The 19,443-nt window shown below is 57.0% G+C and overlaps 1 protein-coding gene across 1 annotated transcript; it reads left to right on the top strand.

The window, feature by feature from the left end:
* Nucleotides 1-884: 884 nt before the first annotated feature.
* Nucleotides 885-17,564, top strand: ABCB8 (ATP binding cassette subfamily B member 8; the record flags this gene model as incomplete). Its single annotated transcript, XM_080701291.1, has 16 exons — nt 885-979; nt 6,380-6,692; nt 7,261-7,416; nt 7,488-7,582; nt 7,699-7,804; nt 8,638-8,799; nt 8,888-8,973; nt 9,055-9,152; nt 9,517-9,622; nt 13,123-13,156; nt 13,381-13,517; nt 13,697-13,791; nt 13,921-14,054; nt 15,176-15,323; nt 16,407-16,657; nt 17,424-17,564. The coding sequence occupies 16 exons, from the start codon at nt 885-887 to the stop codon at nt 17,562-17,564; spliced, it is 2,157 nt and encodes a 718-aa protein (XP_080557417.1).
* Nucleotides 17,565-19,443: the final 1,879 nt, after the last annotated feature.

The following is a 19,443-nucleotide window of genomic DNA, read 5'->3' on the forward strand; positions in this document are numbered from 1 at the left end:
CTATATTGTTGAGCGCGGTCTCAAATCTGTGATCCTCTTGTCTCAGCCTCAAGAGTATTGGGATTACAGGCGTGCGCCATCATGCACTGCTACATGTATTTATCTTTTGTCTTTTGTTGTTATTGGTGTGTGTGTGTGTGTGTGTGTGTGTGTGTGTTACTAGATGTTGAAATGTTGAAACCAGGTACATATTTGTACCTCTGAGATACATCCCCAGCCTTTATTTATTTATTTATTTATTTATTTATTTATTTATTTATTTATTTATTGGAAACAGGGTCTCAACCTCACAAGTACTGGATGAGAAGCATGTGCCACCACGTCCTGCTCAGGAAGATCACAAGTTCGCAGCCATCCTCAGCAATTTAGTGAGGCCTTCCGAAATTTAGTGAGACCCCGTTCCAAAATAAAAAATAAAATAGGGCTGAGGTACGTGTAGCTCGGAGACAGAATGTCCCTGTGGTTCAATCCTCAGCACCAGTCTGTTCGCTCCCTAGAACCAGCGCTTTACACTCTCTGGAGACCCCACGACATCTAGAGACCTTTGGGGATATCCTTAGGAAAGTGACCCGAGGTCTGCAGCTGCCGCGTTACCATGGACACCCCGGGGCTGGGAGGACTGGCTACACACACCCTGAAACGTCTCCAGAGAGGCCTAGGGCACAAGACATAAGGCTCCGCCTTCTAGGCTAGGCCCCGCCCACAGGGGAGGAGGGCGTTCACCGTTCTCTCCAATCAAAGCTTGCAGAGAGATTGATGTCTCTGTCCACCAATCATCCGCGGCGCGAGGGGCCTGCCGGGATGGGAGCCGGAATCCAACATGGAGCACTTGATGGGCTAGGGTGAGGCTGTCGTTGCCGGCTGCTCCAGTGCTCCCGCCCAGCATGTTGGTGCACTTATTTCGGGTCGGGATTCGGGGCGGCCCTGTCCCAGGCAGGGCGCTACTGCCCCTCCGCTTCCAGACGTTCTCGACCGTCAGGTAAAAAGGACAAAGCTACTCCGAGCGCGGGCCATTGACAATTGGCGGGGCGTGAGGCCCGCCGGGAGATGGAGTCCCCGGGGCTGCTGGGAGTTGTAGGCTGGCGCTGCAGGGGGTGGAATGTCACTCCCCAGGGAGCTGGCCTCAATTATTTATAGCGACGTTCGGGTGCCAGCCTGAGGCTCTGTGAGTTGGCGGAACGGAGTGAGCTCTAGGTCAGTCTGCACACCCGGGCCGCACTGTCCACCAGGGGGCGCCGGTCCCCGTCGCCTTCTTGAAATTGACCTGACGATTGGCAGACGTTTGTTAGTGTGTTTCCAAGATTCAAAGAAACCAGACCAAAAGTGGCTCCTGAAGCCAGGCATATAGGCACACGCTTGTAATCCCAGTATTCGGGAGGCTGAAACAGAAGGATCACAGGTTCGCGGCCAACCTAGCAACTTAAGTGGGGCCCTCTGCAATTTAAACCCTCTTTCATAATAAAATAGGGCTGAGTGTGTAGTTCAGAGGTAGAATGCCCCTGGGTTCAACCCCAGTAGAACACACACACACACACACCTCTGGAGCTGGAGAAGGTCTACAAGAATGAGGTCTGTCCATAACTAGTTTTTTGCAAAAACAGACCACATACATGCATTGGTCTAGATTGAGGGAAACAAGCAAGGATCTGGAAAGTACATCTGGAGTGTGGATGCTTTGTGAGAAGAGACTGATTTCTTTCTGTCCTGCAGTAGAAAATCTGAGGATGGGTCAGGAAGAAGATTGCCAAGGGCGGGTGGTCCCGGAGCCCTGGTATTTGGAAAGCCCAACTGATTGGCGGAGGGAGGGCAAGAGCAGGGGCTACCTGGACCTGGAAGTACCCGTACTGGGAAGTAATCAGTTCTTGGTGCTCGTCACGCCCGTCTTAGAGTCTTAGTTTGAAGATGAAAGGACCTGGAAAGTGGCCATGGTAAATTATTAAACGTTTTGAAAACAGTCTTTAGGAAAGAGTAAGAGTGTTGATATTATGTAAACCAGAGAGAGAGACTGACCCCCAAGGAAAGACATCAAACATTATTCAAGTATATGTGCACTCATTAGTATTTTAGTAGGTCAGGATTTAGCAGATCAGGATCATTTAAAAATGACATAAGCCGGGCGTGGTGGCGCACGCTGGTGCTTGTCATCCCCACGCTTGGGAGGCGGAGACAGGAGGATCGCGCAGGTTCGAAGCCAGCCTTAGCTGGCTTAAGAGACCCTGTTTCCAAATAAAATATAAAATAGGTCTGGGAGTGTAGCCTGGTAGAATGCCCCTGGGTTCCATCCCCAGTACCATACACACACACACACACACACACACACACAAGACTTAAGCTGGCGTGGTGGCATATGCTTGTAATCCCAGTACTTGGGAGGCTGAGTTGGGAGGATCACAGGTTTGCAGCCAGCCTCAGCTACTTAGTGAGGGCCTTGCAACTGAGTGAGACCTGTTTCAAAAAAAAGAATAAAAAATAGAGCTGGGAGCCAAGCGTGGTGGCACACACCTGTAATCCCAGCATTTGGGAGGCTGAGACAGGAGGATCCGGGTTCACGGACAGCCTCAAGTATTTAGTGATGCTCTTTGCAACTCAGTCCCTGTTTCAAAATAAAGAATAAAAAGTAGGGCTGGGGTTGCAGATTGGAGGTAGAATGCCCCTGGGTTCCATCCCACGTACCACACACAAAAAAAATAGGGCTGGGGGTATAGCTCAGAGGTAGAATGCTCTTGGGTTCAATCCCCAGTACCACAAGGAAAAAAAAAAATAGCCAGGCGTGGTGGCGCAGTCTTGTAATACCCGCGCTTGGGAGGCAGAGACAGGAGGATTGCGCAGATTCAAAGCCAGCCGCGCTGGCTTAAGAGACCCTGTTTCCAAAATTTAAAAAAGTATAAAATAGCCGGGCGTGGTGGCGCACGCTTGTAATCCCCGCGCTTGGGAGGCAGAGACAGGAGGATCGCGCAGGTTCGAAGCCAGCCGCGCGTGCGCTGGTTTAGGAGACCCTGTTTCCAAATAAAAATGTAAAAATAGGTCTGGGAGTGTAGCCCCGAGGTAGAAGGGCTTCCAGGAACCCCAGTACCACCAAAAAAAAAAAAAAAGTATAAAATAGATCTGGGAGTGTAGCCTGGAGGTAGAAGGGTTCCAGGAACCCCAGTACCACCAAAAAAAAAAAAAAAAAAAAGAAAGAAAGAAAGAAAAAAATGACTTAAGCCAGGCACAGTGGCGCACACTTGTAATCCCAGTATTTCGGAGGCTGAATCAGGAGGATCACAGTTAGCAGACAGCCTCAGCTGCTTCCTGAGGCCCTCTACAACTAACTTAGTGAGACCTAATTTCAAAATAAAGAATAAAAAATGGGGTTAGGGGCATAGCTCTGAGGTAGTATGCCCCTGGGTTACATCCCCAGTATGACCCTACCCCCAAAAAAGGAACTTAATAGAGAATAACAGAATACATGTTTAAAAAGTAGAGAAAGTGTAGCCGGGTGTAGTGGCACTCGCTTGTAACCCCAGCATTCGGGAGGCTGAGACAGGAGGATCACGGTTCGAGGACAGGCTCAGCTACTTAGCGAGGCTCTTTGCAACTCAGTGAGACCCTGCTTCAAAATAAAGAATAAAAAAATAAGGCTGGGGGTGCAGCTCAGAGGTAGACCGCCCCTGGGTTCTATCCCCAGTGCCGCAAAAAAAAACAAAAAAAAGTAGGGAAAGTGGTGCTGGGGGTGTGGCTCGTAGCATGCACAAAGCTCATTGATCCTCAGCACAAAAAGAAAAAGTTAAGGAAAGCATTATTTTGTGAAGCTTTTCGGTTTGTGTGGCATGCCCATCGGACGAGGGCCCTGCAGTGTGACATGTGGGCCACAGCAAGTCTGAACATTTGCAAAGTGCAGCCGCAGTCAGACTGTCCTGCATCTCTAACAAGGGCACTGGTTTGCTCAACAAACAAGCATCCACTCAATATCCACCCTGCATCTTGTTCTGTGGTATTGGGGATCAGACCTAGGGCCTTGCATGTGCTAGGTAAGCTGTGAGCCATATCCACCAGCCCTTTTTATTATTACTTTATTTATTTGCCTACTTCCTTATTTTGACACTGGGCATTGAACCTAGAGGCATTCTACCTCCTAATTATACCCCAGCCTGATCTTTCTTTTTTTAATTAATTATTTATTTATTTTTGCGGGTCTGGGGATGGAACCCAGGGGCATTCAACCTCCAAGCTACACCCCCAGCCCTATTTTTTATTCTTTATTTTGAAGCAGGGTCTCACTAAGTAGCTGAGGCTGTCCAAGAACCGCGATCCTCCTGTCTCCGCCTCCCAAATGCTGGGATTACAAGCGTTCGCCACCACCCCGGCTTTTGTTTTTTATTTTGAAACAGGGAATTGCTAAATTGCTAAGGTTGTCCTTGAACCTGTGATCCTCTTAATTTAGCTTCCCAAGTACTGGGATTACAGATGTGTGCCACTATGCTCAGTTTATTTTATTTTGAGACAGGTTGGGCTAAATTGCCTAAGCTGGCCTTAAACTTGTGATCCTCCTGCTTCAGCCTCCTAAGTAGCTGGGTTAATGTCAATTATGTACCAGAGTTCTGCTGAGTACTGGGATGTACAGGTATGTGTCACAGTGCCCAGCAAGAAACTATATTTTATATAGCTGAAGCAGGAGGATTGCAGGTTCGAGGCCAGCCTCATCAATTTAGTGAAACCCTGTTTCAAAATAAAAAAAGAAAAAGGGCTGGGAGTGTACGGAGTCCTCCTGGATTCAGTCCCCAGGGGGGATGGAAAAAAAAGGTTAACTTGCTGCAGGGCTCAGTGGTGCAAGCCCATGATCTCAGGTTAGAGGCCAGCTGCAGCAACTTACTATATCTTGTTTCAAAATAATAAGGGCTGAGAAGCCGAGCGTGGTGGTGCACACTTGTAATCCCAGTACTTGGGAGGCTGAGACAGGAGGATTGTGCAAGTTCGAAGCCAGCCTCAGCTACTTAGTGAGCCTCTCAGCAACTTAGTGAGACCCTGTTTCCAAATAAAATATAAAATGGGACTGGGAGTATAGCCCGAAGGTGGAAAGCCCCTGGGTTCCATTCCCAGTAATACAAAAAAAAAAAGAGAGAGAGAAAAGAAAGGACTGAGCCAGGGAGGGTGCCACACATCCATAATCCCAGTGTTTGGGAGGCTGAGACAGGAGGATCGCAGGTTCCTAGACAGCCTCAGCAAGTAATGAGACCCTCATCGACCTAGTAAGACCTTGTTTCTAAATAAGAAATAGGGTTGGGGTGTATATATTGTAGTTGGGTGCATTTGTCTCAGAAACTAGCGTTGCTTAAGAAGGGCCCTGAGAGCTGGGCACAGTAGCACGTACCTTACACACACACACACACACACACACACACACACACCAGCTCTGAGAAGGGCAACTTCAGAGGCCTAAAAGAAGAGGAGATGAGCCTTCCAGAAGACTCAGTCAGAACTCGGGGGTCGGTTAGTTGAAAGGTGGATGGCTGGGACCAGTCAAGTGGCACATGAATATAATCTTAGTACCGGGGAGGCAAGAGACAGGAGGATCATAGGTTTGAGCCCAGCCTCAGCAATTTAGTGAGACCCTGTTTCAAAATAAATAAATAAATAAAAAGGGTTAGGGGTATAGGTCAGAGGTAGAATGTCCCTGGGTTCAGTCTCTAATATAAAAACAGAAAGGCCAAGCATAGTGGCACACACTTGTAATCCCAGCATTTGGGAGGCTGAGGCAGGATGTGCTTCCTGGACAGCCTCAGCTACTTAGTGAAGTCCTTTGCAACTCAGTGAAACCCTGTTTCAAAATACAGAATAGAGGGGGCCGGGCGTGGTGGTGCACGCTTGTAATCCCAGCACTTGGGAGGCTGAGACAGGAGGATCGCAGGTTCGAAGCCAGCCTCAGCTACTCAGTGAGGCTCTCAGCAACTTAGCGAGACCCTGTTTCCAAATAAAGTATAAAAATAGGTCTGGGAGTATAGCCCGGAGGTAGAAAGCCCCTGGGTTCCATCCCCAGTACCACCAAAAAAAAAAAAAAAACAGAATAGAAAATAGGGCTGGGAGTGTAGCTTAGAGGTAGAATGCCCCTGGGTTGCCGGTCATGGTGGCTCACGCTTGTAATCCCAGCATTTGGGAGGCTAAGACAGGAGGATAGCAGGTTTGTGGACAGCCTCAGCTACTTAGTGAGGCCCTCTGCAATTTAGTGAGACCCTGTTTCAAAATACAGACTAAAAAATAGGGCTGGGAGTGTAGCTTGGAGGTAGAATGCCCTAGGTTCCATCCCCAGTACTACAAAAAAGGAAGGAAGGAAGGAAGGAAAGAAGGAAGGAAGGAAGGAGACGGCTGGGCCTCAGCCATCGGTGACCTTTCCTCCCCACAGGTCCCCAGATGGCTGCCTTGGCTCCTCCCTCCTCAGGGCCGTGGCCCAGCTGCGGTCACAGCTCCGAGCCCACCTCCCTCGAGCCCCACCAACTCCTGGCGGGAGCCCCTCTGTCTGGCGCTGGGTTGGGGGGGCCCTGCTGGCCCCCACAGTGCTCTGTAAACATCCCCGCCTCTGCCTGGTGGCACTGTGTGAGGCGGAAGGGACCCCTCCTGCCCGCTCCGCACCCCATGTTGTAGAATCCCATTTTAACTGGAAGCTCTTCTGGCAGTTTCTGCGTCCCTACCTGCTGCTCCTGGGGGCCGCCATCATGGTGAGATCTATCTCCTCCATCCTGGGGAAAGGAAGGGCCCAGGGAGGGGTCTGTAGAAGCCTGAGCTGCCCAGGACGGTGTTCCTGCCTTGTGGAAGCAGCAAAGACTGGCCTGGGTGCCCGGGGTCAGAGGGCGCCGGGAGCGCCTTTGCAGGGTCCAGGCAGGATGGGAATCTGGCCTCAGTTCTCAAAGGGCCACAGTCACCAGGCATGGGGGCACACATCTGTGAACTCTGTACTTGGGAGGCTGAGACAGGTGAATCACAGGTTTGAGGACAGTCTCAGCAACGTAGCAAGACTCTTAGCAACCTGGTGACACCCTGTTTCAAAATTTTAAAAAAGGGCTGGGGGTGTAGCTCAGAGGTAGGACACCCATGAGTTATCGCCCCAGTACCACCAAGAAAATAAAGTGTGTGTGTGGGGGGGGGGGTACTGCTGTGTCCATGTGAGCAGCCGCAGCGCAGATAGAAAACAAGGCCCAGTAGCCGGAGAGGAAGGGCCAAGGTGAGGGCTGGGGAGGAAGGGTGTGCTTCCTCTAAGTGTCTGCCTATTCCGCCCGCCCGCCCCAGATGGCACTGGGTGCGGCACTGGTAAATGTGCAGGTCCCCCTGCTCCTGGGCCAGCTGGTAGAGATCGTGGCCAAGTACACAAGGAGCCACCTGGGGAGCTTCGCATCTGAGTCCCGGAACGTGATCACATACCTGCTGGTCCTCTACGGCATCCAGGTGCGGCCAGGGGGAGGCCTGGGCGGGAGGGGCCTCTCGGGGCACCCCGAACACGCTGGCCTCTCTTGCAGGGACTGCTGACCTTCGGGTACCTGGTGCTGCTGTCCCACGTCGGCGAGCACATGGCCGTGGACATGCGGCGGGCCCTCTTCAGCTCCCTGCTCCAGTACTGTTGATGGCGGGTGTGGGCTGGGGGCCCCGGGGGCGGTCTGGGAGTCAGCCACATCCTGAACTAACGTTTCCCTCTTTCCCCCACCTGCTGTCCCCATGTTCCACCGCCAGACAAGACATTGCTTTCTTCGATGCCAAAAAGACCGGGCAGCTGGTGAGCCGATTGACAGCGGATGTGCAGGAGTTCAAGTCATCCTTCAAGCTCGTCATCTCCCAGGTCGGTGGCCTCGGCACTCACGCACGCGCTCTCCCTGCACGCACACACCCGGCCAGCCCTGGCCTTGAGGTGGGGGCTGGAGCCGGAGGGTGTGGAGAGGACACACGGATGTCTGTAGCTCCTCCGAGGTCCTGACGTCCTGCCCCGCCCCCTGAAGCCTTCCTGAGCACGTAGACCGGAGCCTTTCCAGGCAGGAGCACACTCACTTGACCTGCCCTGTCCCAAGTGCTGGTGGCCGCCAGCACCAAGATCGCTCCGCGGCTCTGACCTCCCCACCGCCCCTGCGCCGTGGCCCTGGCTGTGCCCAACCCTGGCCATGGCAGGCAGTGGTGTCCCCGTGTGGCTCCTCAGTCTTTCTAGAACAGAAAGAGAAAGAGATCTGTGCAGGGGAAAGCTGGCGTAGTCCGTGAGGTTCTCCCAGCCCCTTCACGCCTGTTGGTTGGATCCCTCTCGTCAAGAGAGGGGTCCTGGGAGCCGGGCGTGGTGGCACGCACTTGCAATCCCGTGCTTGGGGGGGCTGAGACAGGAGGATCGCACAGGTTCGAAGCCAACCTCAGCTACTGAGTGAGGCTCTCAGCAACTTAGTGAGACCCTGTTTCCAAATAAAATATAAAATAGGTCTGGGAGTATAGCCCGGAGGTAGAAAGCCTCTGGGTTCCACCCCCAGTACCACCAAAAAAAAAGGAAAGAAAGAAAGGGATCCTACCAGTGAGTAGAGATTTCCGCTCGGCTGTGCAGGCCCTGGGCTGGGCATGCACATGGAGCCGGCCCACTTTGGTAGAGCCACCAGGTCGCGGTGCTGCCAACACCGCCCTCGCCCTCCTCCCCGCCAGGGGCTGCGCAGCTGCACGCAGGTGGCCGGCTGCCTGGTGTCCCTGTCCATGCTGTCCACGCGCCTCACGCTGCTGCTCATGATCGTCACGCCTGCCCTGATGGGAGTCGGCACCCTTATGGGCTCTGGGCTCCGCAAGCTGTCTCGCCAGTGTCAGGAGCAGGTACCAGCACTCCCAGCAGCGCCCTCACTCCCAGTCTGTCCCGCCTCCCCTCTCCGACCTGGCTCCCTGTGTCCTGGGCTTCATGCAGGTTGCCAGAGCAACGGGCGTAGCGGATGAGGCGCTGGGGAACGTGAGGACCGTGAGAGCCTTCGCCATGGAGCAACAGGAAGAGGAGTGAGTCCTGGGAGGGCGGAGCGCAGAGTGGGGTCCCCAAACCCCACGCTGCACTAAGCGCCTGGCCTGGCCTCTCCCCAGACGCTACGGGGCTGAGCTGGAGGAGTGCCGCTGTAAGGCAGAGGAGCTGGGCAGGGGCATCGCCTTGTTCCAAGGGCTTTCCAACATTGCCTTCAACTGTGAGTGAATCCCTGCCTGGGGAGGCACGGTGGTGGGCTGGGGAGGAGCAGGGGAGCCAGGCAGCGCTGCACCTGCCCCCGCTCACTCAGCACCTTCGGGGGCCCTTGCTGGGCGCCCTGGCTGCGGACTTGCAGGTCATGAAAGCGGAGGCGGGCACTCCTGAGCTGTGAACAGGGCAGCAGGGATGCCCAGAGGACGTGTGGAGGGGCGCCCTGGCCTCCTGCATGTGAGAGACCGAGGCTGAGACCACTCTGCCGAGGTGCCCAGTCGGCAGCGGTTACAAAGGGCTGGAACGAGGCTGTGGGCCAGGGCGCCCTTGTCCCTCCGTGCTTTCTTCCTCACCGCCTGTCCCTTCCCACGCAGGCATGGTCCTGGGCACCCTGTTTATCGGGGGCTCCCTTGTGGCTGGACAACAGCTGACAGGAGGAGACCTCATGTCCTTCCTGGTGGCCTCCCAAACGGTGCAGAGGTGAGTGGGCCATTCCCACCCAGGGAGCCCCGCATCCTCCTGGCCGGGGAAACTGCGCCCAGCCCAGGCCCATCCAAGCTCCACTCGCCGGGAGGCAGCTGGTATTTCCAGCCTTCCAGACAACTCGCAGGTGGCCTTGACAAGCTTCTTAAAGATTTTTTAATTGTAGTGAAATATACACAGTGTGAAACTTGTCACCCTAACCTGTTTAAGGGCATGGGGCTGCGCGGCCATCGCCAGCACCTATCTATGGAAGAGTGTCGCCCTATAAAAGCACGATGGCACCCTTCAGCACTGACCCCCGCCCTCCACCTTCCCAGCCTAGTGCCCTCCTGCCTCCTGTCTTTACGCCTCGCACCACTCCAGGGACCTCGTGGTCATAGCTTTACCCTCCTGTGACTGGGCGGTTTTACCTAGCACTGTACCACGGCCCCCCATGTCCTGGTCCAGCCAGGAGCCCTTCCTTTCTGAACTGAATAGTGTTCTCTGAGTGGCTCTGCCACCCCAGCAGGCTTCTCAGCGGCTCCCCGTCCCTGCCGGCCTTTTCCTGGGTGAGAGCGGCCCACGCCCCTGCCAGTCCCTCCCTGGCATTGCCTGCTGCTCAGGGCCGCAGCCCGTGGGCAGCCCCAGTGGCCCGCGCCCCTGCCAGCTCAGCACAAGCAGTTCCCCTTGCTGCCTTCACTGCCAACCCGCGCAAGCAAGGATTAAAAAGACATAAGTATATGTTGTGATAAATAATTGAAGACCAAATATGCTATAATAAATAATTAAAGAGTAAGGGCCTGTGTTATCATCAACCAGGTCAAGAAAATAGACATCACCCTAGGCACCCTGCCCCTCCCCGCCAGGCCCTCTTCCCTTCCCAGGTGACATTACTAATGCTGGCCATGCCCTTCTGCCCGGAGTCCTGTCCTGCCACCGCTGTACGCCCATGGTCTCACAGAATTCCTCGGTGCCCGGCTGGTTGCTGCCCAGTGTGGAGTGAGGCTAACCCAGAGAAGCAGGGGACAGACCCCCACTCACCCCACATGCCCCGCCCAGCCCCAGACGCTCTGTTCTACAAAACTTCACCTGCGTCTGCAGCTGTGTGGGCACCATCCTCGGCCATCCGTGGCCCAGGAACTGCTCCCTGGCGGCTTTAGGATGCGGGTGCCCCTGAAAGCTTGGGCTCGGGTGTTCCCTCTGCCTCCCTGACTGGCAGAGTTCCAGCTCTCTGAACACGATCTCTCTAGTCCTGGACCCATAAGCCCTGCTGACTCAGCCAGGCACAGAGGCACACTCCTGCAGTCCTAGTACTTGGGAGGACGAGGCAGGAGGATTGCGGAGTTGAGGCTAGCCTGGGTAACTTGGTGAAAACCTCAGCAATGTAGTGAGACTGTTTCAAAGTAAAATAGGGCTGGAAGTGTAGCTCAGAGGTGGAGGATCCTGTGTTTAATCCCAAGAAAGAGAAGAAAGGGGAAGGGAGACAGGGAAACAGACCTGCTGGCTCCTTATGAAAACCAGCCCTGGTCCTGCTCGCAGGGCCTCCCCTCTACTGCCTGAGGACGGCCTCTTTACCTCCCTGTTGCACCTCTCAGCTGCCTAAAGGCCCTTGTGATAGCCACAGAACCCGTGGGGTCCCTGCCCGTGGGCTGGCCTAGCCGCTGGCAGGAACTGGGTACCAAGGAAGCTCCCGGGTCTCGCTGTGCTGCTAGGCGCTGCAGTGCTGGGAGCAGAGGCAGGAGGAGCAGAGTGAAGCCTGTCCTTCCCACCCCTCCCTGGGCCCTTTGTGGCAGAGGTGGGGCAGGGCCCAGACAGACCACAGTAGCGGCCAGGCCCCACCTGGGCAGGGTCGGCTTGCTGCGGCATCCCTGAGAGCAAGGTCGTGGCTCGCTGGTGAGCCTGTGCGTCTTGGATTTCAGTGCGGCTGGCAGCTCTGCCAGCCCTAATGGCTTCCAGCTCTCCCTGGAGCATTCCCCTCCGCAGCAGATAACCCTGGGCCACTCTTCCCTGCCTCCCCGCTCCCTCCCGCTCCCTTTGGCAAGCCTGATTGCCCTGCGCCTGCCAGAACCATTTCCTGGATGGCCTTGGGGCTCCTCCTACCCCACCCGTGCTGGATAAGGCCAAGAAGTGCTGGGAGTCAGCCTTTCCTTCTCTTAGAAAGGGCCCCGAGGACACAGTGGCACACGCCACCGTCACGGGTCAGTCAAGCACTTGGGGACCCATGACTAAGAGGCCGTTGACTCATCTTCCCCAGCTCACAGCAGCTGACCAGCCCTATCCCCAGCCCTGTGGGACGAAGGAGATGACCCACTGTCTAGACAGATAAACATCCACGCCCCTTCTCCTGCACACACACCTGCAGGGCAAGCCCACAATCAAAATTTTGTCAGGTGATAGAGCATGCCTGTTATCCTAGTACTTGGAAGGCTGAGACAGGAGGATCGCAGGTTTGAGACCAGCCTCAACAACTTCGACTCTCAGCAACCTAGCAAGACCCTGTTTCAAAACAAACAAAAAAAAGCCTGGGAGCCAGGCGTGGTGGTACACACTTGTAATTCCAGTACTTGGTAGGCTGAGACAGGAGGGTCTCAGGTTTATGGCCAGCCTCAGCTACTTAGGCCCTCCACAACTTAGTGAGGTGCTGTTTCAAAATAAAGAATAGAAATAGGTCTGGGGGTGTAGCTTGGAGGTAAAATGCCCCTGGGTCCCATCCTCAGTACCATAAAAAAAAAAGGCTGGGGTGTGGCTCAGAGGTAGAATACCTCTGGGTTCAGTCCCTTGTACCACACATGCAAAAACTATGTCAGGGAATTATGTTCTGGGCTCTCGCACAGCTCTGCCCCATAGCACAGCTTTGTTTTCTTCTGTACAGACGTCACTGTCTTTTTCCACCTTATTGAACGCAAGTCATTTCTTCCTCAGGAGCCTAGCCTTAGATCTGACCTCCCATCGTGAGCCTAGGGACGTCTGCGTCATCAGCAAGGTCCCGGGGTCAGCCGGCCCCCTTCCTGCTGGACTTATGTCACCCCTGTGCTATGAGCTGGCTTCACCCTGCACACTGCAGGCCCGAGCAGCCTGTCCACACCCCACTGAGGCCCCGGGCCCTCATTCCACGTCCTCCGCCTCCAGCCTCCGTACGGTGCCTGGGGTGGACTGACCGACAGTTGTCACCCCATGTAGCCAAGGAGGGAACTCGGGCTCCGTTATCCAGTGTCATAGGGCTCCAGGGTTCTTTTTATTTTTTGTACTGGGAATTGAATCCAGTGGCATTCAACCTCCTAGCTATACCCCAATCCTATTTTTAAATTTTGAAACAGGCTCACTAAATTGCTGAGGGCCTCGCTAAATTGCTGAGGCTGGCCTTGAACCTGTAATCCTCCTGTCTCAGTCTCCCATGTACTGGGATTGTCTCAGGGCCTTCTCTGCATTTGCCCCCCACCCCCTTACTTACTCCCCCACCACTTCCCTTCCCCTTTTCCCTGGCTCGCGCCTCCACCTCCTCCAACTTTTCCTCGCAGGTCCATGGCCAACCTCTCTGTCCTGTTTGGTCAGGTGAGTCCAGGTTCAAGGTGGGACACGGGCTGGGGTCCCATCCGCCACCTGTGTGCACTGCCCGCCCTGGGTGTGGGGTGGAGGAAGAGGAGGAGGTTCCCGATCATCGGGGCCACAGCCTGCTGTGGGAAAGCCCCAGAGATGCCATGCCCCCAACCTGGCACCCAGGGCCATTTCCCGACAGCCCCCTCCCGCCTCGCCATAAACCCTGGCTTCCCCTGCAGGTAGTGCGGGGGCTCAGCGCGGGCGCCCGTGTCTTTGAGTACATGGCCCTGAACCCATGCATCCCACTGTCGGGGGGCTACTGCATCCCCAGGGAGGACCTGCGTGGTTCCATCACGTTCGAGAGCGTCAGCTTCAGGTCAGCACTGGTGAGCAGGCGCAGGGATGGGCCTTCCCGGGCCGGTAGCTGGAGGGGAGCCCGTGGGGCTGCCTGGTGGAACACCCCCATAAAGGAGCCCCTTAAGGGGTGTGGGAGGCCTAGAGTGAGCAGGGCTGCAGGGCTGGGATCCCGCTGACCAGGGCGTCTCGGCTCCCCAGCTACCCCTCCCGCCCCGGCTTCGAGGTGCTCAAGGACTTCACCCTGACGCTGCCCCCCGGCAAGATCGTGGCCCTCGTGGGCCAGTCTGGGGGAGGTAAGGGAGCTCCCGCCGCCACTCAGCGGCTCCTTGGCCCTCCTTGGCATGGGGTCCTCTGCTGCCATGAGGGTCCCTCTGTCCTAGGACGGTCTCTAACAACCCTGCCACCCACGACTCCACCCCCAGGAAAATCCACAGTGGCCTCCCTGCTGGAGCGCTTCTATGACCCCACGGCCGGCGTGGTGACGCTAGATGGACATGACCTGCGCACCCTCGACCCCTCCTGGCTCCGGGGCCAAGTCGTGGGCTTCATCAGCCAGGTGCGGCGGGCGGCTAGTGTAGCCTGAGCAGCACAGGGTGGGCTCTATTCCCTGTCGCCCCATCACCCCCCGCCCCCTCTTGGGGCCTCCCACACCATTTCCTGTTGTTTCCTGGGCCCAGGCCATCTCTGCCCTGGCATCGGCAGCTCTGGCCTCGTCCCCCCAGGCAGGAACACTTCACCGCGGTTTACTGCAATCTCAGGAAGTAGGCGTTTTCGGGTCCCAGCAGTGGGGCTGGGGCTGAGGTGCCACCACCTACCAAACCCAGTGAGAGGCTACTTCCTCGAGGGAGAGCCACCTCACGGGAGACAGCCCAGTGCCACACCCTTCTCCACAGCTTGGGTGAGGGGTTCGCGCCCTCCCTCGGTGAGAGTGCCCGCCTCTGCTTCCCTGTAAGGGAAAAACATTCTTGGTGTTTTTTTGTTGTTTTGTGCTACTGGTGATTGAACCCAGAGGTGCTATACGGCTGAGCTAAATCCTTAGCCCGTGTGTGAGTGTGAGTGTGTGTGAGTGTGAGTGTGCGTGTGTGTGAGAGTGTGAGTGTGCGTGTGTGTGTGCGTGTGTGTGTGTGTGTGTTACTGGGGTTGATCCCAGGGGAATTCTACCTCTGAGCTACACCCCTAGCCCTACTTTATTTTATTTTTTGAAACAGGGCCTCACTAAGTTTCTAAAGCTGGCCTCAAACCTGCGGCCCTGTCTCAGCCAGCCACGGACTGGGATTCCAAGCATGCACCACCACACCCGGACTGCTCACCCTTTATCATTTTTTTATTTTGAGACAGGGTCTCACTAAGTTTCCCAGGCCGGCCAAACCTGCAGTCTCTTGCCTTAGCCTCCAACCCCTTGGGACTGCGGACCTGTGCCGCCAAACCCCACCTCTGTTTTTGCCTGACTGACCTGTGACTTGGAACTCCGTGTCTGTGGCCAGGGTCCCGCCGTCTCTTCCTGCCCTGCCCTCCGCTCCTCCCGGAGCCCTGCCTGTGTCTGCAGCCTGCTGGGCCTCTCCTGAGTTGTCCCCACAGGACCAGTAGTCTGTTGGTGCAGGAGGCAGCCCCACCCGCCCCAGGTCGGGCAGAGCGAGACATGGCCTGTGGGTTTCACCTCCGCCTCACCACCCCCAGGAGCCAGTCCTGTTTGGGACAACCATCATGGAAAACATCCGTTTTGGGAAGCCGGACGCATCCGATGAGGAGGTGTACGCGGCCGCACGGGCAGCCAACGCCCACGAATTCATCAGCCGCTTCCCTGAGGGCTACCACACCATCGTTGGTGAGTTGCCCGGGCGGGACTCTGTTTGGGAGACAGGATCCCGGACGGCATGGATGGTTCCGCAGGACCGAAGGAAACAGAGGGCTGGAGGGAGCCCTGTCACAGAGACCAGAAGTTGGTAGAGGGGTAGAGGGGTAGATGGCTTGTGGGAATAGGGAGTCCTGGCCCTGGAGGCTGAGACACAACAGACCAGGCAGGGCCAGCGCCCCGCACGGTCTCTTCTGACCCTAGGGGCGGACTCAGTGGCTCCAGGACATGCACCATGCAGCACCTTGCCACAGTGCATGGCTGGCAGCTGAGGTGGCCATCCAGGCTTCCTTCAGCCTCCAGGCCTGTTTACCGTGCAACAGCTTGGCTCTGTGGTAGAATGTTCCAGCATCTCTGGGCTCTTTACACCTGCCAGAGCATCAGCCTTCTGGGGCTGTGGCTGTCTCTCGCCACCTCTCGTGTGCCATTGCTAGTCCACCTGTGTTCCCAGCCCAGGGGTCACCACATCTCTCTGGGTGGCACTCTCCTTACCTCTTATCCTGGCACACTCCCTGCCCATCGGGGCTTCTCCGGGTGACCCCCTTACTGACCTGGGATCCCACCACAGCCTTGAGGTTCTGTCTGGCTCCTGGGCTGCCACCTGGAGCCCCTCTGTGGGCTTCTAGTGCCATCTTGCCTGGAGGCTCCACACACCAGAGCCCATTTTTGGGTGCCAGAAGGTCCCCACTGCAGCGGAGGCCCTGAGGCCAGGCAGATGGCTGGAGCCTCCAGCCCAGTGTGAGAGGAAGCCTGTCTGGCTCCGAGGGACCCTGCGGCTGGGAGACGGGCTTCGTGACTGCCGCACCGCGCACTGACTCCCGTTCACTTGTGTGTGCGCTCCCTGGCGCCAGGGTGTGGGCGGGGAGCCGCCTGCTGGCACCCACCTTGCAGAGCAGGACAAGCTCTGCCGTGCTGCCAGAGGCTAAGCGCATGGTGCCAGGGTGGGGGGGACGAGAGTGCTGGGTGGGAGTTCAGGGAGGACCAGTGCCCTCTGCCCGCCATCCCTCAGTGGCGCTAAGGCTGGCTTCAGGCCTCGTCTTGCCCCTTCCCTCCCAGGCGAGCGGGGCACAGCCCTGTCCGGTGGCCAGAAGCAGCGACTGGCCGTCGCCCGCGCGCTCATCAAGCAGCCCCGAGTGCTGATCCTTGACGAGGCCACGAGCGCGCTGGACGCGGAGTCCGAGCGCGTGGTACAGGAGGCCCTGGACAGGGCTAGCAGTGGCCGCACGGTGCTGGTCATTGCCCACCGGCTGAGCACCGTCTGTGCGGCTCACCGCATCGTCGTCATGGCCAACGGGCAGGTGCGGGAGGTGAGTCTGGGCCTGGGGAGTGGGGCAGTGGGGTGGCGGCCATGGAGGGTGGAGAAGGCGGAGCAGCCGAGCAGCATGGCCGGCCCGGCCTTGGGCTTGAGGCCGTGCTCTGGGAGCTGCGTCCCAGCACATCAGGAGTTCCCACCCTTAGCCAGGCGCCGGCCTCGGATGCCTCCCCTATCTCAGGGGATAATAGAGCTGCCCTGGCAGCTCCCAGAATCCAAAGGAAGCCGGGAGCGGTGGCACATGCCTGTAATCCTAGTGCTTGGGGAACGGAGACAGGATGATGGCAGGTTTGAGGACAGCTTCAGCAAGTATTGAGACTCTCATCAACCTCGTGAGACCCTGTTTCCAGATAAAAATCAAATAGGGCTGGGGTATAGCTCAGAGGTAGAATGTCTCAGTGTTCAATCCCCAGTGCCACCCACATATACACACACAGAACTCAAAGGAAAAGTGTGCTGTGCTGGAGGCGGTTGTAGGGCGCAGGGACCGTCCGGAGCAGAGCCTCAGTGAGCATGTGGCATGGCTCGGCCCCCAGCCCGGGTGCGCAGCACAGGAGCGTGACTGCTGCTCAGCTCTGCTGGGCCGGGGGGCCCCTAATTCACCTGCAGCAGTTGCTGAGGTTGGACTGTAGCTTCCTGGTGTCCTCAGAAGGGACACTGGCTTAAGTGGCCACAAGCCCGATGCTGACTGAGACCAGTCGTCCGGGACTCTGGCCTCTGTACTGTTGGCATGACCCTCCAGCCTCCTTCCTGTCCTCCAGGCCGGGACCCACGAAGAGCTCGTGAGGAAGGGCGGGCTCTATGCAGAGCTCATCCGGAGGCAGGCCCTGGACACCCCACCATCACCAGCCACATCTGGGGAGAAGCCAAAAGACCCCAGGAGCCGCCAGCCCAAGTCCTGAGGCTGGCCCTCTGAGGTCTGTGCTGCCACGCATCAGGACCGAGCCCCGGAGGGCCAGCATGCTGGAGAGGCTGCGGCTGCTCTCCCACTCACAAGAAAGCCTGGGCCTGGCAGCTGGGCTGGGGATGCTGGGGTTCCTCCCTCCCCTGCTCCAGGGCCTCCTTCCTGCCAGAGCAGTCATCAGCTGCGGGTGCCAAGGCGAGTCCATGAGGCCCTTCTGCTGGGCTCCCTCGCAGCCTGAAGACAACCAGGCCCCAGCTCGGGGGAGTTTTGAAAGCCCAGGGCCAGGAGTAGGCCTGGGAATCCAGACCAGGCTCTCCCCATCCCCTCGGGCCTCCCTCCGCAGACTGAGGACTGAGCCGCACTCCCGTGCCCCCTCGGCCACCGTCCACACAGTCTTCCTCTGTCCCTCACCCTCGCCTGTTAGCAGTCCAGATGTCTCAGTCGCACCTCCCGGCCTCCTCCAAGGGGACGGGTACTGTGCGGGCTGCCCACCTCATGGGTGGGGGAGAGGGCGGGGACATGGTCTGTTTCAAGAGAAGTGGCTTTCTACTACTGGTCCTGCTTTGTGTGCTTCAGGTCTTTGACCTAGAGAGACTGGACCAGCCTCCTCTGAAGGAGACTGCGACCAGATGCATGCCCACAATGCTTGGCGGCAAGGTCCACAGTGCCAACAGGTACAGAACCAACAGGGAGCAGTTACTGCAAAGGATGGTACAAAAATCAACTGGAGAAATAGCAGGCTTGTGGAGAAGGTGTACCAGGGGCCTCGCCTAGGACAGGCAGTCCAGAATCCCTAGTGACGAGCTCACACCCCCAAACTGAGTGAGGCAGGCAAGCCTGGGCCCCAGTTGGCACTCAAGTGTCTAAGGAAGGCACACGTAAAGGCCCCAGGCCAGAAGCGGTAAGGACCACGTGCTCCAGCCCTCACCTACTCCAGGGCTGGTGGCAGCCTTGAGGCTGAGTCTGCCCTGTCCAGCCATATCCAGGCTGTGGGGTTCCATGGATCCCTACTCTCCAGGCTGGGGGAGGGAGGTGCCTGTGCCGCACCTTCAGGACCAGCCACCATTTGGGGTTTTCCCTGGGGCACAGAGGTGGTCCATCTCTCTGGGGCAGTGGAGGTAGTGCAGATTGAGCAGGAGGCAGCAGGGCTCGAGCATGATTGCTCAAAGGTTCATGGCGAGGTTAGAAACATGCCCAGAGCCACAGCACCCCGGCTTGGTATCTTGCGTCCTGACTGATCAGAGGCCGAGCTCCCTCACAGGCAGCCAGCCAGATACCTCCTTGCTTCACACACCCCGCCACCAGATTCAGGTGCACAAGACACCGATGCCAGCTGTTAGGCCTCCTGCCTCCTGGATGGCCTCTCCTGGGCTGTCCTCCCACCCGCTGGGGAAGTCATGGACCCCCTGGCACACCTGAGCTCCCTAGCCCGTGACCTTCCCTCCACCTCCCTCTGCCAGCTGCTCAGTTCCAAGACCAGCAGCCTGGCAGTGGTTGCTCCTGAAAGCCTCCTCCATGAGTTAAACAGGCAGACTTGTGACAGCCACTTAAAAATTGGTATGGCACCCTTGGAAAGCAAGCACATCAGTGCTACCAACCCCCTTACCACATTCCTTCCAAAGTATTACACACATGCCACCAAGCCAGCGACAGCGCGCGTCCCCCGGGCCTGTAGACTCAGGACAGGCTATCGGAGGGAGCACAGTGTGACCTTTCAGTTGGAACGGTGTCCCTCCTGTTCATGGCCAGAAGCCACCGAAAGGAACCTGCTGGCCTCCAACACTTCTCAGAGGTGGGGGAGAGATAAATTGCGGCAGGTTAGTGGAGATAAGCCTGCTTTCTGTCGGGCCTACGGGGCGGTGTTGCCCAAGTCCCAG

Source organism: Muscardinus avellanarius (genome assembly GCF_963383645.1).
Source record: "Muscardinus avellanarius genome assembly, chromosome: 9".
NCBI classification, from domain to species: Eukaryota; Metazoa; Chordata; class Mammalia; order Rodentia; family Gliridae; genus Muscardinus; species Muscardinus avellanarius.